The sequence below is a fragment of the Taeniopygia guttata genome, chromosome 1A (assembly GCF_048771995.1).
Source record: "Taeniopygia guttata chromosome 1A, bTaeGut7.mat, whole genome shotgun sequence".
Classification (NCBI taxonomy): Eukaryota; Metazoa; Chordata; class Aves; order Passeriformes; family Estrildidae; genus Taeniopygia; species Taeniopygia guttata.
In genome coordinates, this window is record NC_133025.1 from 16,912,743 (window position 1) to 16,939,397 (window position 26,655).

Here is a 26,655-nt window from a genome sequence, read left to right on the forward strand (position 1 = left end):
TTCCCCAGGTCTTCTGCTTTTCCCATTTCAAAAATGGGGCTTATACTCCCCTTTTTCGGTCATCATGGACTTCACCTGACTGTCACAATTTTTTCAACAATGATGGATAGTGGCTTAACAGCTTCATCTGCCATCTCCCTCAGGACACATGGACAAATGTCATCAGGTCCCATGGACTTGTGCACATTCAGGTTCTTTAGATGTTATTGAACTTGACCCTCTCCTACTATATCAGTAGTATATATTTTATAATTCCCGTTAAAGACTGAGCTATGGAAGTCATTGAGAACCTTAGCCTTCTCTTTGTTCAGGGTAACCAGGTCTTCCATACCCTACTGGAGAGAGCCCACCTCATCCCTACTCTTTCTCTTTCTTGCAACTTATCTGTAAAAGCCCTTCCTATTATCCTTAATATCCCTGATCTTGCTGGGCCTTGGCTCCCCTAAATTATTCACTAGCTTCCCATACAATTCCCTTGTATTCCACCAAGGCCACTTATCCATAATTTCTGCTTCCTGAAAACCTCTTTTTTACTCAGAATTTGCTCAACAGCTCCTTATCTATCTGAGGCCTCCTGGTATTTTTGCCCAATTTTCTCTGTGTTGGTATCCACTGCTCCTGAGCATAGAGGAGGTGATCCTTGCAACTCAGACAGAGTTCTTTGGCCCCTTTACCTTCCAGGACTCTATACCCTCAAACTCTACTGAGCAGGTCCTTGAAGGACCAGAGTCTGCTCTGCTGAAGTCCCAGACAGTGAGATTTCATACTTGTACTGATTCTCTTTAAAGTATTAGCATATTTTTGTGACTTTGGAGAAGCTGTAATATAGTAAAACTGGAATTAGGATCCAGGTCTTTAAAGTTTCATTCCTGTTCCTGCGTATCTTGAGGAAAATAGAGAAAATAAGTCTCAAGTAAACTAAATTGCAATTTCTTTATTTGATCTATCTGGAAAGAACAACTTAAGACACTGCCTGGGTAATTTTCTGTCAAAGCAATAAATGATGACTTTACGCATACGCACACACACATATATATGCCTAGATATTGAATGGTTTGACTGATCTCAGATTAGTTCCCTCCTAACATTACAACTGGTTTGTCTTGAATATCTGGATTTTAAGTGGAACTAAGTAAGAGGCAGAGTGTCATCAAAAAGTACTAACAACAAAAAAATATGTCTGCCAGTAAACAGACTGGATGCTAATCAAATCTTTTCTCCCCTACCCTAGTTATGGGTCTTAACTTATTCTTGGATGAATATCAAAATTAAGCATCATTTTTCTACTTCATCTTAAAAGCAGTATCAAAAGAGGATCAAGGAGGAATAGAATTTACATTTTGACTTAGTAATAAGGGATCTAAATTCATAGAGACTTTTCCCCCAGGATAAAAATATGATACATTACTATTTTATTTCAGGTTTAGTGTATTCCTTACTTATTTGGCTCTATTGCTGAAAATGCTTCTATGTATTCCTGAATGTAAAAAAATGTCTGCAGTCATACTAAGTTAGTGGGATAAACTAATACTTTTGGTTCAAATAGTGTTTGCATAAGAGCTAGAAGTCTGAATTTGTATGAAGTTGTCACTTGGACTCTCAGCCATATGAGTAGATTACTCATTTGAAAATAGTGATTTACAGAATTCACCTAAATTCCTTTGAGCTTTGCTTTCATAATTTGTTTCACAGGGCAAAGAAATGGGTGAATAGAAAATATTTTTCCTTTGTTTTCCCCCAAACTTAAGTCAACCTCCTGAAAGATGAAATTTTATCCCCAGATTTTCAGTCAAATATCTGGAATGAGTGAATAATCCTTTTCACTGTTACCTTTCTCCTGATTTCCTTCACTGCTTCTCTCCCCACAGAAAACTACAGAAACTTGTGCTGTGAAGTGCGGCTGAGAACAGGGCAGCCTAAGTAAGATGGCCGCTGTTTTATCCTCCTGATAATACAGCAGAGGAGGAAAGTAAATTGCAGTTAATAATGTGCCTTGTGCGAGTACTTGTTCCACCCTTACTGCTGTGGTACCCTTTACCTTACATTCTTGTAATGCTGATACAGCTTATTTATGAGTTAAAATCCTATCCAAAACAGAGTCATGTCTGTGTTCAATAGAAAAAGATACAAAATGTCAAATTTCTTCTAAGTCAGATTTATATTTGCAGATACATAAGAAGCTAAAACTCAGATGGGACACTAAATTGCAGAGATTAACTTCATAAGCTGATACATGCAATGTGAAGGACTTTAAGAAAAATAACTAGAGACCAAGGTCTAAAATATCTGATATTACCCCATAGAATGTCAATATATGCACTACTTTCAATAAGAGATTTACTCATGTTCCAATCACACCATTGATACTGTCCTCCCTAGGGCATTTTATTGCTTTATCCAATAATGAGAGTCACACTTTATACTTAAATTTACTTTTTGTCCCAACCCCATTGTCATAGACCCCGTTTCCCTGACACTCTCCCAACAGCATCAGCAGCATTATTAAGTGTCAAAAAACTGACAGAAATAGTGGTCTGAACACCTACAAATTCAATTATTCACTGAAACAGCCTACAGAAAGAGAAGTATTTATATCACAGCTTTGTAAAAAGAGAAATTGATGAAGAAACATGAAGTGTCTTGTCCAGTACCATGGAGCTGTCAAAGTTAGTGCCGAGGTTGGATTCACACATGATTCATATCCCTGTCCTCAAAACACAAGAAGATATCACTCAAGGTCCATGAAAGCTTCTGACTGCAAAAAAAGTGAAACCAGCATATTTCTGCAATGTCTCATTCTAAGTCTTTGGGATACAGGGAAACACAGGTGAGCATGGACCGTAATGTAGGTATGAAAGCCATGGTAAAGTCATAAACAGGAACAGCTGCTTAGGTCAAAATCTTGCATTTGAAAATGAAGGACCACAAGGCAGAAGCATATGAGGCTCCACAGGAAACTGCAAGTTAAAAAAATTAACACAAAGGATAAAAAAATCCTAGAAAATTCTCATAAAAGTATTTGGCATTTATATTTGGAAACTGGCATGGGTTTAAAGTAGAATTTGCCCGGAACTACAACAAGGACATAGCATGTGATCTAATGTGCCTTCCTTGAAATTTACCAGTCATAATTCAGCTGACTATTTCTGTTTCTCACTTCCATCTAAATAAGTTTTTTGGTAAATTCTACTTCAGGTCCCCTCTTCCAGTCTTCTCTTTAAATCAAACAGATTTTTCAGATGAACCTAGCTGCTTCACATTTTAAATCACTTCAAGTTTTAAGTCTCTTCAAATTTAATTAACTCACTATTTCCACTGTTCACTTAGAGCTGCATCAGATTTTTGAATTTCTTAATTTTTGCCATCTGCTTCAATTTCTGGACTTCAATCCTATCAGTTTTCTACCAACTTTTCAATCACTCCTCTCTCAGACATCTACATTTACATCTTGCTTTAAATCACATCAATTTTCATACTGATGTAAATTATATATTCTATTACTTGTTCTTAGTATATTTACTTAGAAAGGATTTCCAATTTTTATAAATCTTTGTATATTTGTTATGTGTGTCATACCTTTATGTGTCATGCTGACTTGAAAATTAAATTGAAATTTATTTTCTATATGGAAATATTGTAACTGGTAACATAGAATTCTTAAAATAGAATGTTTTTCCTTAACAAAGACCTAATATAAATCTGAAATTAATGGGAGTCTTTCCAAGTAGCATTTAGGAAAAATGCAAAGATAGCATTTTAAAAGAAATATTACTCCCACATTGTTAAATTCAGATCCATTTTCACAAGAAAGATAAAATAGGAGATAAATTTAGGATAGAAGATAAATTTTAAAATAGACATAAGTGATAAACTGATGCTATTTTAGTAACACCTGTTTCTAAATGACAAGATAAGTAATGTAAGCAAATATAGCTTACCAAGCTGATTGGAAAGAAGGAAAACAAGACCACTTTTGGCTTTGACTTCATCAAAAAGGCAGAAAAGAGTTGCCTAACTCTACTACAGCTTTTTCTTCAGAAAAGAAATATATCTGCCTTTTTTTTTGACCCTAAAGACAAGGACTATAGGGTTCTACCAATCTTAACCAGTCTGGATTTTCAGCCTGTACTTACTACCTGCTCTATAGTTGCATTTTTCAAGTTAAACATGGAAATGTTAGAATATTATTACTCAGCTACACATAAAAATAGATTTGCATGCAATGCACAGGACCTCCCAAGGATGAGTATTTCCATTGTTGTCTGGTGTAGAATGATGTGGCAATGCGGCTGATGGTTTGTGGTGATCACAGAACTTAAGTGACATTGATCCATTAATACATGAGAATGATCAATAGCCATCAGATAAATCCTAATCTGTATTAAATGTAAAATGGCCAAATACCAAAATCAAATAAATAAATAAACAAAACAAAGGTTTTCAAATTCATCTGTTGATTATAAGTGAGAACAGCCCAGTCTTCCAAGGATGGAATTGTGCATAGTAATTACGGGACCAATAAGAGTATATAGGTACTTTGTAGTACTGTGATGACATAGCCAAATTAAATGTATAGATATTTTGCACAAATATATATGCAATGCATCAACATAGAGGGACAAATGAATATTTGTATAGTTGGTCCTAGGAAGTATCCAAATCAGGGTTCTTTCAAGTTAGAGAACAAAGAAGAAGGTAAGCACTAAGGACTGTGAATAAGCAGCACTTATTACCAAGTCCATGAGGATGACTGGGAAAAGAAAAACAAACAAACAAAATAAGCATCATCAGGAACAAATAAAAGCTCCTTTTAGGGTGGAGGATTGAGTAGTATAAGTGCATCTGGAATAAGTGAGGAAGATGGAGAAAGAAGCCAATTCTGCTTAATTGTCCAACTTCTGTCAAAGAACTATTAAGCCTGCTCACCTTGGTTACAGGAATTTAGCACCAGCAAGGGCCGTAGCTATTGTTGCTAACAATGCAGAAACAACTCCACAGACCTGGTTTTTTTTGGTCTTAGCATCACTCCCAACACAATTTCTAATTCCCTAAATTATACAAATCTTAATCTATAGACAAATATATTCAGTTATAATACTTACAAATTTAGCATATAAATTATTATTACTTTGAAATAGGTATGTCCAGAGACTCTTTCAAAATAACAAAAACAAAACCTAAAGGTAAAATATGTGAATTACCACTGCTGCAATTATCTGTGTCTTAGGAATTCACTAGTGTCCTGAAAGGAAACAGGGTATGTTTTAATATTATCTGGTTAAAACTGGAGGCTTATAATATTTATAACAATAATTATAAATAAATTACAAATTGTTATTGCCTACTGTATAAATGTCAATGTATAAGAAATCTACTTAAAATACAATATATTCCTAACCATCACAATGTTTCCAATCAATAGTATAAAAATTTTAATAATAATATTTTATCAGAGACTATTAAGAATTTTTCAGTGACCCAGGAAATTTTTCTAATCAGTAAGTTTTCTAAAGGAGAAAAAATACATTTTAACAGATCTATCTCCTTGGGGTATAAACAATGAAGTTTTTGTTGCCTTAAGTAAATGGGAAGGAAGATACAGAAAGAAGAAGATTTTCAGGGCAGACTTTTTGACCTTTTAGTACAAAGATATTTCCTTGTTCTCTTTGTTCCTTCCGCATCCTTGCAGCTCTTCCCTAGGAAGAGGAAAGGGTGATCAAAAGGCTTTGAAACATCTTCCTTTTCCTTCAGTCTTGGATCAGAGTCCAAGAAAGTCCTGTTGTAAACAATTCCTTCTGCCCCTGACTCTAGGAGACAGGATGGAAAATTTGGTGAGGAAGAGAAGTGAATCCACCACTAACCAGCTGATGAAAAAGTGATTGATGTAGGAGTTACATATAAAAATGGAATCTGTGAAGTAGGTAGAATAGCTGAGAAACTGCGAGAACTGGACAGCATAATTGATGAAATGAAAAGGAATTATGGTCTGAAGGGACAGAATTATTTTGAGGAACAGGTCTAATTCCAGAGGATCAGCATGAACAAATCCTTCAAGGTTGTCAGGGTGCTAAGCAAGGACCAAAGTAATCTTTCTGACACATGCAAGGCAAATTGTATTGTTACATAAATCACTTCAGGAATAATCAGGAATTCTAGAAGCAGAAGACAGAAAAAGAGAAATTCCCACCAAACTTAGCTGTATGATCATCTTCTTTCAGTACCCTAATATTAAAAACAGAGTAAATGGCAATATCTCTTAGAGCTGATTCTGACCTTGGTGTGGGATTGACCAGACTCTGACAAACAGGTTCAATCTGGACAGATAAGCATTGAGTTCTATAGCTTCTTGCCAATTGGGGAATTACTGTATTTTTTTATTGTTTCATTAGACTACATATTTTCACAAAAGGTGTAGGAACTTTAGAAGAGATTCAGTTGCCTCAACTTAAACTTGCAGCTCCATTTTAGAAACTCTGTCTGGCAGATATGACAGAAGTAGTAAATCCATGTGTACCCTTCTGCAGAGGATGCCAGAGACTTGGAGATGTGATACCTGTATTTAAGGATCCTGAAAATACAGCCACAGGACAATATGGAGGCCCCAGAACACCTACCAGTGACCAACCTCTTATCATTGAAATAGTGTGGTAAAACAACAAAAAACACTATCCAACATAAGAGAAACACATCACAGACAACAAATTCACATCAATGTAGATTCACATCACTGAAGTACGAGTAAGGTGTAAAGTGTATTAACAAACATAAGAATGTTCTTAAGCAACTCCTAGAGGTAAGAAGGAAATCACCAAGACCACCATCATAGTCTCAAAAAGCCTGAGGATTCCTAATAATATAATTAATATAATATAATGTAACATAATGTAATATAATATAATGTAACATAACGTAATATAATATAATGTAACATAATGTAATATAATATAATGTAACATAACGTAATATAATATAATGTAACATAACGTAACATAACGTAATATAATATAATATAATATAATATAATATAATATAATATAATATAATATAATATAATATAATATAATATAATATAATATAATATAATATAATATAATATAATATAATATAATATAATATAATATAATATAATATAATATAATATAATATAATATAATATAATATAATATAATATAATATAATATAATATAATATAATATAATATAATATAATATTTCCCCTTCTACCTTGTGCACTGAAATTGAATGGTATAGAGGGGCATAGAATAGATGAGCAATACACCAAGTAAAGTTAGTATTTATCTTTTTAAAAGCACATATTTTGAATTGTAATTTTTAGTATCATTATACCTGGGGTAGAAATAATTATTTGGTTAGTTTGTCAGATCTAATACTACAGATATGTTGTTGATTTTGTGTTTAAAGTGAGTTCATTTTATTCCTAACATACTTTTGAATAGGAAAGGCTGGTAGGTATTGGATAAAGGAAAACTATTACACTCTACAAGTGACACAAAAAAAAAAAAAAAAAAGAAAGACAAAAGAAAGACACACTTTGCTTGGATGAAAACTATTTGGAAAGATATTTTAATCTTAACTAATCAAATTATTTTTGCATGTAGAGTTGGGATAGAGCAATATTTTGTGAGTTGGTGAGTCAAGATCTTTTGACCCAAAAGCAAGAACCCTTCATGTCTAATCCTGGGTGCAAGACCTGCTGAAGATGATTGCATTTTTTATGTGCAAAGACAGGAAACAGAGAACTCTGAATAAAATACAAACAGGTTTTGTCTGATATTCACAATAAGGTTTGTGATTTTTTAACACCTAGCAGCTATTTTGTCTGGAATAAGAAACTATTATAAATTTGAATGTATCATGTTCTTCTACCACACTTACTCTGAAGATGTGTGGCAGAATTTTCAGCACATATACCATTGTTCAGATGGATTTAGTTTTTTGTGCAGACAATATTTCAAATTGGCAAATATAAATATTTATTTACACTGAATTAATTCCTAATTCCACAAATGCTTCCATAAATTTCACTACTTTAAATGATTTATTTCCATAACCTGTCTAAAAGCAGCTTTGCTAATTAGACCGAGGTAGCTATAGAAGAAGAAACTGTTTTTATTGTTGTGATTATATACTCTTTAGAAATGACAAAATCATAGAATCATTGAAATTAGAAGAGACTTTCAAGATCATCTAGTCCAATGATCAACCCAGCACTACCATAATCACCACTAGACCGTGTCACCAAGTGCCATGTACAGACCTCTCTTGAACACTCTAACAACTCCCTGGAAAAATTATTCAAATGTCTAACCACACGTTTAGTAGGGAAGAAAAAAATAAATCTAGTATCTAATCTGAACCTCTCCTGGCACAAGTTAAGGCCATTGCCTTTTGTCCTTTTACTTGAGACTAGGCAGAAGTTTTTCACACAGTTATGAAAGATCAATGAGGTCCCCCCTGAGCCTCCTTTCCTCCACATTAAACAATGATCTTTCTTAAGACTTTAAGGAATGAAAATCTTTCAGAGCCAAGAAGAGCATAGACATTTCACATCAGCACCTTATATACAGCAGGGGCAATTCCAAAACACCTGAATTCTGACAGTAAAAAAAAAAGATTACAAAATTTAATGTAAAACTTTACTGCTTTTTTAGGAACATGGCTCAAATGGCCTATAGATTGATCCTGGTTTTAACGTTTGTGAATAACTTAGAAATTGTTCAGTCATCAGTTATAATGTTGAAGGAAGATAAATTTGTACACTTCCCTTTACAATTTAGAGAGAGGCTTTAGCTCATTATTTTTAATCACACCTCTACTTTGGTTACAGTTTAAAATCTGTCATCCAGAAATCCCTGAAGCTTATAGTGTTTCTTAGTTTGCTGAAAATACTTTTGCCTTTGGCTGCCCTTAGGGTTGAGGCTAGGAGAGCACAGGGAAGCATGCCAAGATCTTGGACAGAAGCACAAAGAATTCTTCTGGGTCTGTAGTACTTAAAAACATTTTCCTTGAAGGAGGGAAAATAATCATCAGAGTGTTTGAATGCTGGGAGAAAAGCCCCCAACAAATTCAGTGAGAAAAAATAATAAAATTGAAAATACTTGTATTGCTTTAAAGCACTTGTATTCTACATCTGGGCAAAAATGTTCAACTCTTTTAATAAAAACATAATGTCTCTGACAATATAATCTATGAATGAACTGTTAATAATTACTTTGCTCAAAAGAAAAAATCCTCCTCCTAGTTTTACTAGCTTCTAGATATTATAGTAAATTTGTTTTCATTAGTACCATCAATAACTTTTAAATTCCTTATGGTGCAATTTTGCTACTTTATTTTTCTCTCCTCATCTTTAATCTTGGTTGAGACTAAAAAGGGCAGAATTCAAAAGGTAAGGGAAACAACACTATTTTCCTCAGCTCTACAGCATGCAAGTTGATCTATGTACAGTTGTGCACTGTCATTTTTAGTGAACATTACTGTATATATTCAGCAATCTGAAGGGTGTGAAAGCAGCAGCTGAGACTGTGTTCATTGTGTGGTACCTACAATTCTGCTTTCTGTCTGACATAGCTCAGGGGAGGATGTGAAACTCTAATAAGGGATAAGAAAAAAACAATCAAGACCAGGATATCAAAACTAGTTCACAAAAAGCTGGCACTAAAATGGTAGCTAGCTATAAAGATAAAAAAAACAAACTCAAGGTCAAATTATATTAAAGCCCTTTTTGAATCATTGATTTAAAAACAAATCTACTGAAGTAAACATTTTAATGGAAATAAATATAAAGGATATTTTTATTAGGAAATAATATTTTATTATTTTAAAGGAAGCCTTAGAGTGCTGAACATCAACAATAAAACTATATACAGCTTGGCTCTTCTAAAGAGAGTCTGGTTTTCCAGGTACTTTGACCTTCATTAGGGCACTGTATCACTCTGCAGTCTGAGAACTAAATTAAGCTTTGATGTTCAGAGTTACCAAGGCTCCCTGCATCCCCTTGAGTGAATCTGGAAATTGTTCTTTAAATAAATTAATTAAAAAATATTAGTTGCATCCCTAAATGTGAATGTTTACTGCACCTTTCAAGAAGACCAAGTGTTCTGATTCATTCAGATGCTGGATTTTACTGGAATAATCACAGTCACTGTAAAGGTGATGGTCGCCACATGAACAGGAAAAAGCTAGGTTTGGCAAAAGTACCAGTAAACAAAATATAGCAGCAGGTCAGAGGAGGAGAAGAACCAAAATAGATAAAGTAAGCTGAGAACATAAACATGACCTAGCATGTCATTCTAAAAATGACTGACGCTCAGGACTGTTGTTAACTATTTACCGGTCCTGCAATTTGATAAATTTGATGACTTTGAAGAGGAACATACAAAACTTAGGGATTTAGAGAAATGTGAGCAGTGTAGAGGTGTAATTTTTCTCTTCAAAATTACTCTGCAGAAAAATTAATATTTTTTTTATTCAGGATAAAAAAAGGAGTGATGAGAATGTCAAACTAGGAGGGAATTTCTGCTTGATATTTGCTTCAAATTTAACAGTCATGGATATGGAGCTTCTGACACGTATGTTGACAAGATATGAAGATTTTTCTGGTTTTGTTATGCCTCAGCTGCATTTGTGGACAAGTAAATTGAACGCTATAGGGGCATACATTAAATTATACTGCTGGAATATATAAGCAGTAAAATAAGTTAGTGTGTAAACTTACTAGCTTAGTAAACTTACTAAACATAGGAACATGTAAACTAGTAAACATAGGAAACTTACTTTTTAAAGTTCAAGAATGAACAGAAAACATTCCTTATAGGAAATGAGAATTTTAGAAAAAAAATTTCTGTACTTCCTGTTTATCATATAATGACAATGTTTATTTTAATGTAGGTAGAGTGTGATGTATATATATTTAAATCTCATGGTTTGTTGAGCCCATGTAATAAACTCAGTGAATCACTGTATTTGCAGCCTTGAGAAGAATTAATTATAATCCCATATCCACAACAAGCTTTAAACACTTTAATTTGCATAGAAAATGGAAAAGCATTTTCCAGATCTCGACTGTCTCCAAAATATAAATAATTGAATTTTCAGTGGGAAGAAGTTGGTATTTTGCTCATCTATCATATGGTAGAGTAGTGACTTCTTTAATCTCTACTGATCATACCGATGAACATTATGATCTTTTTTCTTCTTCTCAGACTGTCCTCTTAAGGTAACAAAGATACCACTTGATACATGGAACAGAGATACTTGGTAACTTAAAATATTGTAGGATATACTGTTTAGAGTCACATGAGTCAGCTGCAATAAGGTAAAAAATGCCAGCAACTTCCACACCCTGTGCCTGTGTTTTATGGTGTCTTTTCTAGATGGAAATATCTGCATAAACCAAATACCCATAAAACAGTGATATACCAATTCTTTTTTTTTACAATTTAGCAACAACATTATTTAAAAGGATGTGTGTTTAATTTTTTTCGGGATACAAGTAGGTTATAATTTCTTCCTATTTCCTTTGATCAAGTTCAGATAAATAATCAGGACTCAATCTTTTTCTTTGTGTTGTTTTCAGCACACTAAGCCACTGAAGCCATTTTCAGCCAAGAGGAATACAAAAATAAGGGTGTAAAAGTGTACAAAGACAGTCATGAATATATCATACCAGAAAGAGTTAGCTATTTTAGGATATCATAGATGCTTTTCAATTTAAAAATGCATTACTATGTTGCCACATTTCTTCATATAATGATTCATACAATTTTCTCTAATTGTAAATGCACCACGAAAAAAGGTTCCTGATTGGATTTTTCATATATTTCTATGGAGCACGGCAATAATGATAGCTCTATGATGAACAGAAATTTGCAAATTCATTTTATTCTTTATTTACTCTTCTGATTGTTATCCATATAAAAATATAAAAGAAAACTGAGTCAGCAGTAGTTAAATTTTTTTTCAGTACATAGGATAGTTAAGCATATTATGCAGTTGGACTAGAAATGCTGGCAATTAAAGTTATTGAATCTGGCTGGAAACAATTACATTAATTTCCATTGATTTTATCACAGTGCTCAAAAATGTTATCAAACATAAAGATAAATGTATGAAATCCCACTAATATAAGGTTTTATAAAGGCCATAAAATAAAGGTAGTCAAAGAATGAGAGAATGTAAAATACTTTATATTTTTAATGGCATCTCTTTTTTTTTCTCTAAGCTCATAGTGAGAGGATGTAGGCCTAGATTCAACCTTGGTGTAACTCTACTGAAGTTAGCTGAGATACACCAAACGTGGTTTTGCCCCAGAGAATTTTAGATTCATTTATTTTAAATGAAGCCTATACATATTTTAAAATGAGCATTGCCCTTCAGAATGCCAAAGTAGTGAGTGTAAAAAGAAAGACATCCTGAAAGATAAAAGAAAATGTGTGTTATCTAAAGTATTTTAGGACAGAAAGTCAAACAATTTAACCACATTTCCAGCCTCGTTCATCTGACTCATTTTGCTTAGGCAATGTCTGTGAATTAAATTCTGGTAAAGGCAGGAGAGGGCAAATCATATGCCCCTTGTGTTTCTGATTGACTTGGAACCTTCAAAGGGACCACATCATTTTCTTGCTGGGCATGCTGTCATACTCAGAAAAATAGAAAGAAAGAGATGATGTCTTTAGATGTGGTACGCCATCCCACAACAAAAGAGGGTAGAGCCTTTAGTTAACTTTTTTTTTTTTTTTTTTTAATTCATTTACAGCCTTATAGCTGCTGTCTGAAAAGAGTTATAGGCTGCATAGAGATGTGCATGTTGAATCCTTACCCCAAATCTGTGGCAGCAGCTCTCTGGACACAGAGAGAAATGTAACTTTCCCAGGTATCATTCTAGGGAAGTCTGTGAGAAGACCAGAGAAAAGAATGAGAAACAATTCTTAACTTGCTGCACCTCATATTGTGAACATGTGGAAATGTAATGGAGATTTGTTTGCCAAAGGGTGGTCTTTTAATTAGCCAATGGTGATGGTGTTTTGAATGGAGGACCAATTAGGTCCAGCTGTATCATAACTGTTTATAAAAGAGCAATGGGTTTTCTTATTAAACATTATTGATCAGCCTTCTGTAATAGATTGTGTCTGTGTCAATTATTACCCAGCTGGAGGCTCATTGCTGTGACACAAATCTTGCTTCCCAGTGTGTAGAAAGGTGGAAGAAAATGCAGAGGTTATGGAATGCTACTTTACTCTGCGTTCAGAGATGGAAGTTAATTTTTAAAGGGATATAGGATCAGTTGCTATGTTCATATTGCTACATGAATTACAGATCTAACAATGAACTTAAAAGTGTTCAGAGTCCCCTCTCCCATCTACTCAATTTTTTTTTTAGCCAGGTGTATGCACTAGCATCCCCCTCTAGGCTTCCAGCTGCTGATTCAAAAGACTGCTAGTCTCCTGAAAGTCCTGGATTGTGTCTGTGAGCTTCATATTAATGTATGAGACATCACAGAGCAAAAGAATGGCTGTAGCTGGCTGTGTATGAGCTACTGTACCTCCTTCAATGAAACACAAGGACAGTATCACTACCATTTGCTAAGGTCTGAGTGGGATGGAGAGGAAAGTATAAAATATGTTTCCTTTCTGCTATCAGTTGAAAGGACTGAATCTACTTACATGTGAGGCTACAGCAGAAACCATATCTCCATATCAACCATGGTTACAGGACTCTTTCTCTGAGGCAAACAGTGAATATGAATTCTGGCTACTCTGAGAGGTTAGTAAGGGAATACAATTCCTCTGAAAAATAAGGAGCTTTTTGTCAATTTTTGTTTGTGTGTTTTTGTGCTTATGTAAGCCTATTCTCTTGTGGCATGTTCAGCAGGATTAAGCTTTCCTTAAGTAAAGGCAGTGTTTTAGGAATCATGGTAGGCAGATTTACAAATATGTACATTATATCTAAACAGGGAAGAAGAAGATGTCTGTTGGGCTGTAGCCAGCCTCCCTTACCAGTGAGCACATACACTACTCTCAGCATGAAATTGCAGCCAGCTAGGATGTGTGAACATGCTGTTTCTGTTTTACACAAGAAACTCTGTGACATTCTTCAATATGGTCTGCCTGGAAGAATCACTAATAAGGAGTCAAATCACTTACCTACGCTAATGACATAATCAAGTTGAATTTAGTTGTGTATTTGAAGAAATATAGTTTACAAATGCTACATATTTTGTTAGCTATGTTTTTACTTGCATTATTCAAGTAAAAATATTCAAGCAATGATAAGGGATATACAAGTCAGTACTGAGACATCAGGCCCTAAATGTTAGAAATTCACTATTAATTCACTAGGGATTAATCTTTCATGTTACCTCTGCTACAGTCTGAAAAGTGGGAACTAAAAGAGCCAATGTCCCAAAGGAGAGGAATTTGAGAGTCTGGCAGTAGAACACAATAAAATGAAAAAAGATTATAGTTAATGTATGTGTCATAAATATAGCTCTTTCCTTTGCTTAGATACTAAGCTGACATGTTTGGTTAGGCATTCAGGTAAGATTTGGTTTCAGACTAGAAAAACTCTCACACAGGTATTTCATTTAGTCTGTTACAAAGGTTCAACTATGTCTCTCCTGTAAAACTGTCTGGATTCTGGTCCATAGATATTCTACAGAATGAAAGATGTAATTTTTTTTTTTTTTTTTTTTTGTTTAGATTCCTATCAGCATCTTCTGGCTTCTATAATTAGTTTAGAAAAAGATCACAGTAACGCAGGGATCATTACACAGTTATTTTGGGATGAGAATTTGCAGATTATGTTTATGCTGGCATGCTTCTAGAGCAGCAGGTATAGACACAAATTACTGGGAGACTACCAGCTATGCTGAATGCATGCAGAAAAATACCTCTTCCTTCTCATATTTTCTATTTTTTATTAGGAAGATTGATCCTAGTTTCACCTGTTAAGTATTATAGATATATTAAGAGCCAGAAACTCTTACTGAATGACTTCCTTTCAACACAAAGAGGTGTGTAAACTAATTTCATCTGACCTGAATCCAGAGAATGCTTATACTATCACTTTCACTATACCTTTTCTTTTTAAATGCAGTTTTAATTTTGATTCTGGTAGTGGTAAAGGCAAAGTAATCTGTAACCTGCTACATAAATCTAAACTGTATTATTCTTAAATTGAGGAACACTATATTGTTTATCATTTATTAAAAATAACAGTGCTATTACAGAACTAAAGCAGATGTTAATACCAATCTAAAATAGTTAATTGGCTCATCTATTTTAATATTTAGAGTTAAACCTCAACAGAAATAATAATTGGGAGATAAAGAGCTCAGATCTGAACACATATTTAGATAGATGATCAGATATCAGCTCTTGTTGAGAGTTAGAATTTTATTGGGGGAGGAGATTCCTTGGGTTTTGTTTCTTTGCTTTTGTTAAGTAGTTATCTAAATTGCTGATTTTTATTTTCTAAGGAAAAAAGGCAAAAAGAGGCTGTCCTTTAAGTTTTCCTAGATTAAAAATGCTTTACAGTCAGTCCTCTCACTCTTTCACTAAGGGCAGTACACAGCCCTGCAGGTGTTCTTTATAAGCAGCACACAATTACTGCTGTGTGCTGTATTCTGACCTTTTTATTGGTGCCCTGTATGTCCTTTTCACTACATCTGGGATATGCTAATCAGATTCCTCACACAGACTGAAATTTATTGATCACATTATCCCTGAATTTTTTTTTTTTTTTTTTTTTGCACTGGCTCAGATCCCTGTTCCTTATGCTGATTAAAAAATGTGATTCCACACCAAACAGTGCATGTCTTTAGTTGGCATTAGCTTATGAATTCATGCCCTGAGTCAAACAGTTGTTGGAAGAAGTCCTGCTTCTCTGCTGTGACTCCCTTTGTGCAACATACACTATTTATGCTTTGTTGAAGTCTCTGAAGATCATGAAAGTTTCAGAACACCCACCTTCTGTTTTGATGAGTAGGAGGAGCTGACAAATGATGGAAGGATTAAGAAATTTGTTTTCTGATAGTCTAGATCTAGACCTAGTGAGCATAATTTATCCTGATTTCTAACTGACTTCTAATTTTTATATATATACTATTTTTTTTCTTAATGGAGGAATATCTAAAAAGAAAAAATATTTATACTGCTCTTCCAAATAAAATTGTTCTTGGCAACTCTTATGAATGACAAGATGAGGGATTCAGAAAGGTTAAATGTGACTTAGAAACATCTTAAGTTCTTTTCCCATTCTTGAAGTCTTTCAGCAGGTCAGAGACATTCTGGTCCTAATGCAAGAGAATATTCTATTGGATTGGTGATAGGCATTTGCATTATATCCTTACATTTGCAGGTTCCTTGAGATATTCTTTGTATGCTCTACATGAGACACCAAACCATGCACATTTTTTATAGTTAATGCAACTTTGGAGATAAGTTTTTTTCATAGATTGTAGCTAGAGGAAAAGTATCAGCTTTCTAACTAAATACTCCCTTTATTTCATAAAATGAACATTCAGTTTCTACACAAATCTGAGCCATCTTCAAAAACAGTACACAAGTGGTCTTTGCTCTAAGATTAAAGTTACAAAAAAATTCTTTATCCAGTGGATTTCCACAATTTCAAAAGAAAATTTGACAGATAATTAAGTATAAGAAAGACACAATCTTAAGTTGTCACTGAAAATAGAATCATGAACCTATTTTTGTACTGAACCTATTTTAATATGTAGAAACATTTTTGCCTTTATATCATGTTCCTTTCATTTTCATATTGTGAAAGTCAAATTTGAAAAGAAAATGAACAGTTTGATGAAACTAGCTGGGTTTCTTAGTTATAGCAGAATTAATTGCCTAGTGCAAGGCAGCTTGTACAGTAACAAGAAAATGTTTAAGAAGAAGATATGAGAAAATAGGATAGACTGAGGTGATGGGACACAGAGGTCAGTCAGAGAGGTGTGTTGACTGACCCCACTTTTCACGTAGCAGTTCCCTTTCGCACCATTTTCTGTTTGCCCTTCCCTTTCTCGCTCCCTGCTTGCCCTTACCCTGCACATTGCCTCACCAGCTGGCACAGTCCCACTGACCTCCTCCCATACACCAAAAACCAGTGTCCTGACTTGCCTGCAGCTTCCTGCGAGCACATCATTTAGTGCTGATGGCCAGGTTTGTTTCCTGTTCTCGCTGTAAACATTAATTGCTCAGGTTTTATGTCTATGTATTGTCTTCCTCCCCTCCCTTATCCTTCCAGCTGAATAGAGGAACGTTCTCATCTCACCATCCATGTGCCCCTAGTGATTTGGGTGACTAACCACAATTGTTTATATCACAACCCATGGAATCTGAGGGGTCAGGTTTGTCTCTGTGTGTTCTTTATGGCTCCTTTGACCAGATAACCTTAATGGCACAGACAAACCCCTTACACTTACCCTCATATATTATTTTCAACCACATTAAAGCCACTTCAGAGGAGAAAACACACATAAATCATAGAATACAAAAAAAAAATTCAGAAAAAACACAAGGAGGGAATGTGATAGAAGATGTCTTTTTATGAAAACATTTTGAATTTATATTATCTTATATAAAGCAGTATCATCCTACAGTTAATGATGCATAAGGAGGAGTACCATAAACAGAGGAGGAAGGGGTTCTAGAAAGGTTTTCAAACAACTCCTTTGTTAAATCTCTCGGATGAACTCATTCTTTCTCATATGTGCAAACTCCTGAAGAGCACTAGAAGTCTTACCTGCATTTAGAGATTGAAATCATATCTGTACATTATTACATATGATACAGTTGGTTACACCCAGAGTTTATATTTATATTTAAACATACAATTTTAAATATAAATGCTTAGCCAATATTTCTTTTTCAGTAATCTTTTATGACTAAATAATTATGTCAGAAAGAGATTCTGCTATTTTCTATAGGGATTTTTCTTTGAAACCCAAATTTAGGAGAAAAAAAACACCTGTATGAAGTAATCCTGTGAGCTCCTGTTCATCCCAGGATCTACTCTAAATACTCTCATTTAGGAAATAAAAATATATTTATGCTTCAAGTGTTGATAAAGAAGAGTAACAGTAATTTAGTAATTTCTTTTTATTTTCTGACCTCTGATATAGTCTCGTATTTTTTCCTTAAAGAATACCTTTAATGAATCTCTTTACCTCATTTAATTCTCCTTTCTTCTCTTACTCTTGGATTTCAGTGTTATATAGATTGTTATTTTCTTTTCCACAGCTATAACTTCAGAAGCAGAATCTTCTGAGGGAATGATTTTCTCCTGCTATGCTCCCGAGGGTCTAGTTATGTCCTTTATAGTGATGTCCCTGATGACTATTTTGTTTAAACTTGGAGAATATCTGTTCTACTTTTGTATTTAGCAGTGAAAAAATAGTATCAGTCACAACGACAATAGCAATATTGAAAACCTTTAGGGAAAAAGGATGAGGTCCACCACAGACAGGTCAACAAGCAAAATCCAAAATGGCATTTTAGCCCCAAATATTGAATATTACAGTATCTAGATGCAAATTTGTAGGTTGGAAGAAATTAAGATGAAACAGCCTCTTATTAACTTGCATTGTGATCCTGCAATGGGGTTAGAGATGGAAATTTTCACACAGTTATTCTCGAGCTGCCACTTTTTAGGAATTACATATTAGATCCTTCTTTTTATTTGAGTAGAAATCAAATATGTGAGTGGGAAAGACTGCACATTGCACAGAGAAATTAGATATTTCAAAATACACATGTGTTGATTAGGGATTTAGGAAATATGGAGGATCAGAGAGGACCTGAAATCCTATTGCTTTTCAGTCTCAGGACTCTGACATATCTGCAGGTAGATATGCTCATCAAATTAAAAAGAAATGACTGTAGACTATCTAAGCATTGATAATAAATTACTGCCCATGGGCCACTATTTCCTGCCAACTTTATATAGAGAGTTTTATGAATCATGCAAGAAATTGGTGATAAAGATAAAATATCCACTTCAGTCCAGCAGTTTCAGATCCATATCTCACCATGACCACTTGTTATAGGCTAATTATATAACAAAGCTGCATCACTGTGCAAATCAAAGTGTATGATTCATGAGAGCAGGGCAGAAAAGAACAAAGTGGAAGCGTAGCTGAAGTGCAATTGTTACGAATGATAACTCAGGAAGAAGGCTGAGCAGATTCTGATTGTACTGGTTTCCAAGCCAGTTTCTTGCTGGACCCAGACATCCAGTTATTGCACCATTTCCTTCCCTGCTGTATCAAAGCTGTGAAAAGCTGGGCTCCCTTTGCTGCCAGCTCCAAAGGAGAGGCTGGGACAGCAGCTTCTGCAGAGGGAGAAGACCCTCCTATCTGAAGCTGTCAGTTCTCTTCTTTCTTCGTCCTTCTCCCTCCAGCTGTGATGTGGAATCCACGAGCTTTGTACATCTACTCTATCCTTTCTATGGCATAGCTGGCCCAGCCCCTGGTCTTCTTTCTTGCAGTGGAAAAATAACTCATACTAAAAAACTCATGAGACAGCTTAAGAAGTCATCCAGCACTTCAGTCCTGCTCAGTGGGACGTTAATGCCTTTTATACTGGTGACAGTTTAAAATTTCTGAGCTCTTGCAACCTGCTACTCTCAAAAAATTCATTTGACATCATTCAGACAGCATTTCAAACTGAAGTGTAAAGGCAGCTATCAAAATTTTAATAGTGCCAAAAAAAGAAAGCTTTTTGGGGTTATAATTTTCATTTTTATTGAGAACAGAAGAGACACAATATCAACTTGCTGTGGGCTATTTATGTACAAATCTTCATCAGTTAAAGAAGGATTTTTTTTTAAAGACTCCAATCAGAAAAGTATTTTTACTTGTATATTATTTAGAATACTTATTCAGTTTCTGTAGCTCTTGGTTATTTTAAAAATAGACAATAGGAACTAGTAAATATTATCTCTGTTACTAAGAAAAAGACATTTTCATTTTTTAAAATAAATAAAGGTGTGCAAAACAAAGCAGAGATACCCTTTACTATTGATTCCTGGCATATAAGTTTCTATAAGCCCTATGAGGTTGCATTAGTCACAGTAACAGCATGACAAATCTGAAATAGTAAGGAAACAAAGCAGGAAACTCGCCAGCATGTGTAATGAATAGAACCAATTTATCTATTTATTTTATAATTCTTTAAAGGAGCAATCTATTTAAGCGATGTATTGGGATGTTTTAAATCATTTTTAAGGGATCTGCGCAACAGTTTCCTGTATTGTACAGCAAGCTGCTACTACTCAGAAGTTTTGGGGCCAATTCCTGGTGCACATGATAGAAGTGTTACCAGAATCATAAAATAGATGCAAACATATGTTATGAAGTTAATGCTAAGATAGAAACAGATTGGGCTGACAACATCCTGGAGACTGCATTAATGAATCATTTGCATAAAGTCACTTCAGTGGAAAACTTTATACTCAGTTTACTATTTTCTCAGCCTGAAGAGAGGTAATTTAAAATAGTAGTGAAAATATCTCAAGAACTGGTGGTTAAAGACATGTACTATAAGTATTTCCTCTACTATGACTCAGTATGTCCTCTACTATCCCTATGAATTTTCTTGTATCTTCTCTGTACTCTCTTCCAATACATTTCTAAGGTCTAATTTTCTTTTTTTTTTTTTTCTTTTCTTTTTTTTTTTTCCAATACAGGTAGAGAGATTCTGCCCTTTCAAAAGATATTCTTATATCTCAGTTTTCCTCCCAGTTTAAAGGACCTTCTGATACAGTTTTTACAATGAACTCTGTGTATGTGTGTACAGTTTCTACCAGAAATTCCAGACTTGACAATTTTGAAGCCAAATAGACAAAATTATAATTTTTTGTAATGATTATGTCTTTGTGGTTTGACTTTTTTTTTTACCTAAATGGTTGCATATTTATAGGCAAAGACATTAAAAAACTATCTTGTAACATATGTACCACTTTAAACAAGTGTTTTCTGATCCAAATTTTATTATTTTCTGGGGAAAAGAAAGTTATTCTTACAAAACATTATATACTCTGTTTACAGATAGCTGACCATCTACTTTAGGATTTTTTTTTCAAAACAACAAGCATAGAAAATTGAAATGGTCTGGAATTTCCTTTTTTCAAAAATTGTCATGAAGACATGTAGTTGTGCATATCAGCTTATGTTGATATGTAATTGTGCATATCAGAGTTATGATAATGCACAAGCTTGTTATTAAAAAATGATTTTTGCTGACTAAAGCCACCTGGAAAGTGTGGAAGTAAATAACTAATAATAATAATTATCTGCTGTTTTTACACTGCTGTCTATTGCTTTCTAATTATGGCTCTGGTCTCTCTCTTTTTTACTATTTTTAAAGAAAATTGTAAATCACTGTCAACAAGCAAAATTCCTTTCATAATACTTTCAAAATTTATGATGTATCTATATTTAAAAAGCTGCAGCCATTGATATTACAAAAGAAAAGTATCTCCAGTGAAATACTTCGGGGAAGAATAACAATTTCTTACTGAGGATTTAAATTGAGTGACAAGAGAAAATTTCTCTTCAGAAATCAAAAGGAAAATCCATCCAATATCAATACTTGAAAAAAAATGGGTGGGTTTTCCAAGAATATGTGGCTAGACATGAAAAAGTATTGCAAAATATTCACAACACAGAATAAAACTATAACAGTGTTATTCATATAGTGGACCCAGAAAAGAATGAGGCTCATAAATCAAAGAAATATGATTTCCAAGAAATTAGAGATGAAATTAAAACTAATCCATCAGGTATTTAACCCAGGAAATTCCAAAGAAGACAAAATTTCCTGTACAGTTTCACTTTGAAGAATTATTAGATAGAATTTTGATTTAATTAAATATATTTAAATCTCTGTGATGAAACAGTTCCCATGTGTTTACTTAAGTACCTTTCTCCAGGCGAGATTAAAAAAAAAAAAAGAAGAAAAAATTGAAACACTGTTATAAGAAAAGGACACCAGCTTTTTTTGAAGTGAAACCTTGTAGCTATTCATAGCTTCCAGCTTTGCAATGGAATATTCACTGCAGGCTGCCATGACATGCTCACCTCAGCTGGCTGCCAGTGGATCTTTGTCACTGGACAGGAGATGCACAATAATTCAAACTTCCAAAGTGGAATGACAATACTAGGAAACACTCCCCTTAGGTATTACTTATAGTCCTAGAGTGACTTACTTAAACAAGCCTAGTAACTCTCTTTAAAAATAAATTTTGTATTTATGCAATGTCTTCTTTCTGTATGTTTACTTCTTGAGAAATATTATTTGCTGTCTGAGATACCATTCAAGTTGAAACTTTTTGTCCTGCTATAAATATAAATTCAAAATAAACAACAGTTAAAAATTTAACAGAGTTTAATGTGAAATATGGACAATTTTAGACCTTTTTTTCCCCTGAAAAATGGTCATTATCTGAATTCCTACAAATAACAAATATCCAGAACTTAGAGACACATTGATTCTAGTAGTATGACTCTATTTTCTGTGAGAGTAGAAATAAGGCATATTAGTAGACCCCATATTTTACATATTTTATGAAAACCATCTGGGAATTACAAAGATTCAAATTTTCTTTCTAGACGCTTTCTCTTCCTTATAAACTAATACTGAAAGTAGCAAATAATTTTCATATGGTCATGACTCTTTAATGATTGTTGTAAGGTGACAAGGAGAAAATACAGCAGAAAATAAAACCTCATTCTCACAAAGACAGCTAAATCCATGACTGAAATTTTACCACAAGATTTTGTAGTAATTTTGCATTATTTTATACTGAGAAGGCCTTTCAGAGCCTTGGGATGCGACCAACTAATCCACTTAATACTTATTTAATTATCTCATCACTCTGTTTTACAATACTCAATGAACTACTTAGATGTGAACTGATACCGTCTCATCACAGATCTTAGAATACAATCTTCACAAAATTTAATCAAGGCGAAATTAAAGTAGAGCAACCTTAAAAAAATTATGCCATCTATATGCTAGTAGTTTTGTTCATTTACAGTTATTCACAGAACATATATTAATAACATTTTCCATATAAACCTCAATTTTGTGATAAATTTTGAAGATATAAAGGCTCTTAATAATTGAATTCTCAAGCATAATTGCAAATATAAGATACAGGAAAACATAATGGTAATAGTTTATATATATATTAATACAGGATATATTGAATAGCAAAGCTTTTTTTTTTTTTTTTTAGCAAGTTTATATTATCTTCAGGATCTTGACCTCTTACAGTTAACTTATAAGGTCAATAGTAAACACTGCAAGAGCACTCCATGAGTGATATTAATGTGATTAACCCTGTTAACTATAATAGGAAGTACACCTAATACAGACATTAAAGAGGGGTATATTGGGTAGATGTCAAGTGTTTGACTTCAGCTTCAGCAGTAAATGCTGGACTGACATGAAATTATGCACACCATGTACTGGAGACCCACAGGAGCTCTATGATGGGGAAGAGTCATCTCAAGTAATGAAGATTTCATGAACTTTTGTAACTGTTGTAGTTTCATTAAGATAAATTATGTATTACAATGCAACTAAGAACATGTAGTTTCAGAGGTGCAACCAGAGTCCCATCGAAGACTTTAGTTTAAAAAACACTAAACCCTCGGGATTTGGCTTTACATTTTTTTTCTGACTATGAAATTGAAGTTGAAACCTTTGTTATCACTGTGGAAACCAAACTGACTAATTTCACTGGTGAACTAGTATGAAGTATTGTTAAAATATAAAAGTTGCTACATATATTGCATTGTTTGAATCTTACACTGTTTTTCTTCTGTTCACTAGGAGTGACTTTATATTAATCTGGAATATGCTGTTCAGGAGCTGTTCTTCCATCTTCATCTCCTTCTTTCAAGAGCCACAGAACTACAAGATTACACTATACGTGTGCATATTTGAGAAACAAGTGTTTGTTACATATTTCTAACTGTTTAAAGTATGAAGAATTTTTGTTTATTGATGTTTTTCTCTCACACTGGTCTTTCTCATACTTGATTTTTTTCCCCCCAAAGGAAAGATCCAGTGCAAATGTAGATGATAAGAAGATCAGTCTATTTAAACTGGAAATGTACTTTGTTCAGATCCCAAATTAATTTGTTTGGTTTCATTATGTAGTATACTGTCTTTTCCTCCATCTTACTGGTTTTAAAATCCTGATTGGGCAATGTTTGGAGTTACTGGCTGGAGTTCCTTTTACTCTTGTAACTCTCTCCCAAGGCAGAAATGCACCAGAGCGAAATGAGCAGGTGGCTGATTAGGCTTAAACCAAGACATTACTTACAGAAGATGTAGAATTTGCTATATTCTGCAGATCGTCTTTCAAAAGATAGTTTCCTGGATAGTTCTTAGCCTCCCTGAACTCATCACCAAATGAGGGTATGCAGGCATACTGTAACTCATGGAGATAAGTGTATGCAGCAAAAATTCCAATTGTGACCATGAGAGGTATTTGCTCTGGAAAGTATTTTTATCTGTGACTGCCAAAACAAAAGTAGATTTGATGTTTCTCTACTGTAATAGGTGAAGTTGAAGGTAACCTCTTTTCATACAGGATGGTCAAAATATTTAGAGTAGAAAACTCAGACACTGTTTATAAAAAGAAAGGAAATTCCCTACATAATCTCTCTTCACAAATCTGTTTTAGTGATTGTCTTATTTTTATTTTCCTTTATGCCCAGAATTGTCCTGCTGGCAATATCCATTGTCTCAGAGTCATTCCTCTCTGTGTGGACTGCACTCTCTTTCTTGCCTACATCCAAATGGCACAGCACTGCATCCATAAACGGTGTGTTAGAGCAACCTTGCAAAACCATCAAAGACACTGAACTTTAATGCTAAGCTTTTACTTCTGTTTCTTTAATCCTGCAGTTAAGACACCATCTTTCATTGATAACTACCTCAATCCTGCATGTAAGCTGTCTTTGACTTGTGTAAACAAATTCCCTATGCTGTGGAAGGCTTCTTTTTGTGTGTTGATAAAAATCTGGACCGTAGCCATAAATGTTATCAAACATCTTAGCAAAGCTTCCCTCATTCCAAACACCGTATTATAGGAACATATCCTGAATTCTGAACCTTTGGGCCTATATAAACTTTTACGATCTTGAGCTGAACAATATTTTTTACAGTACAACTGGATAAAAACCAGCACATAAGCTGATTTTACATACATCCAATTTTTCTCAATCACATACCATAGGGCTTATCTATTTAAAATAGTCTTTAATAACTATTTGTATTCAACAAAATATCCAATTTTTTCATGCTTTAATAAAGTGTGAGAATGTCTAGCATAGTTGGCATTGCAGTGGGAGATCTAGTTGTAAATAGAATTGGAATTATGAGACTATGCACCAGATTCCATAATTTTCAAAATTCAATTGATTTGATCTCTTACTTATCATATGGTACTGAAAGAGTTAATTAAAGCAAAGACTTTAAGATAATTTGAAGTTCATCCTCTAAGGAGAGAGTGACATGTCAAGAGAAGGAGTTGTATGAATCTATTTATTTTAAGCAATTGACAAGATCTCCATTTAAAAAATAATGAACCACACGTGCTGCTATGTTGAAAGAAAAACTGGAATCCCTTTGGAAGCAGACTGTCTACATTTGACCTTCTGAGATTTGTGCATTATTTCAGGCTTGCTGTGCTCATGTTTGAATGATTGTATGTTTCAGGCTCATGATTCTAAATGTTCTTTCATATTTTTCTGGCAATAAATGCTTCTTGGTATTTGTAGGTTATATGGTATTGTATGTTTACTTGATTAAAATCTCATGTGTGAGAATTGAATTTTCCTGATTTATTTTTTTAAAAATCATATAATATTTAAATTGTATCTCTTTTTTACCCCTTAAATCAATGCCAATCAAATAATACAGAGTGATAAAGTACATTTCCATTCAGAAGTGTTATTTTATTAAATTGATTTAATCTCTGTTTTAAAAGTGGGATACAATACAAATAAAACAAATCAAGTATCCTCTCCCTCAGAGAAAAGGCAGTGGGAAAATCATGATGGCACATACAATCTCATTAGTAGGCAAAGAAAAAATAACTGTTATTAGTCTCATCTGTCTTAACTGTATGAGTGTGTGGCCAGGGTCTATAATTAAGTTTCAGTTTCTAGAATGCATCAATTCTAGAAATCAAGAAGCAGAATTCTAACTTCAACCTTCTGATGGGATTAAGCCTATTTTGACCACAGCTGGCTAAAGAGATTGTATTCTGCTTTTATTTTCACTTGGTCAACACTCGTTTATGTGGATTAGATTTTGAAATTAATACTATCTAGATTTACATCCAGTTTTATCTAAATTCACTAAAATTTGAGAACACTGGAGAAAGAACAGCTTGGAATTTGTGATGAAATCAATTTTGTCAAAGCGCATCTATTAATCCAGACTGAAATAGTTAGTGGGAGCATATAACATTCAAGGGGTATTTTCTTTTTAAGAAAGCATTTTTCTAGCCAAAATAAATGAGAATTATAGATAGAGTCTAAACCCTCAAGGATCCAATAGCTTCAGTTAGAGCAGCTAGAGTAAAAGTTTGACCATGTCTTTTA

At 33.9% G+C, this 26,655-nt stretch overlaps 1 protein-coding gene across 4 annotated transcripts in view; it reads left to right on the forward strand.

Moving 5' to 3' along the window:
* Positions 1-26,655, forward strand: part of TAFA5 (TAFA chemokine like family member 5) — a 673,456-nt gene that overhangs the window by 441,348 nt on the left and 205,453 nt on the right. For 3 of the 4 annotated variants that reach the window (XM_072920377.1, XM_072920426.1, XM_072920419.1), the window contains one exon: positions 23,870-25,981. The exons of the other annotated variant lie outside the window; for it this stretch is intronic. Coding sequence is in view for 1 of the 3 variants with exons in the window: in XM_072920419.1 (XP_072776520.1) it covers positions 23,870-23,875 (6 nt within the window). In the remaining 2 variants the exon portion in view is untranslated. Of the gene's footprint in view, positions 1-23,869; positions 25,982-26,655 lie in introns of those variants that run through there. 4 annotated transcript variants of the gene reach the window in all.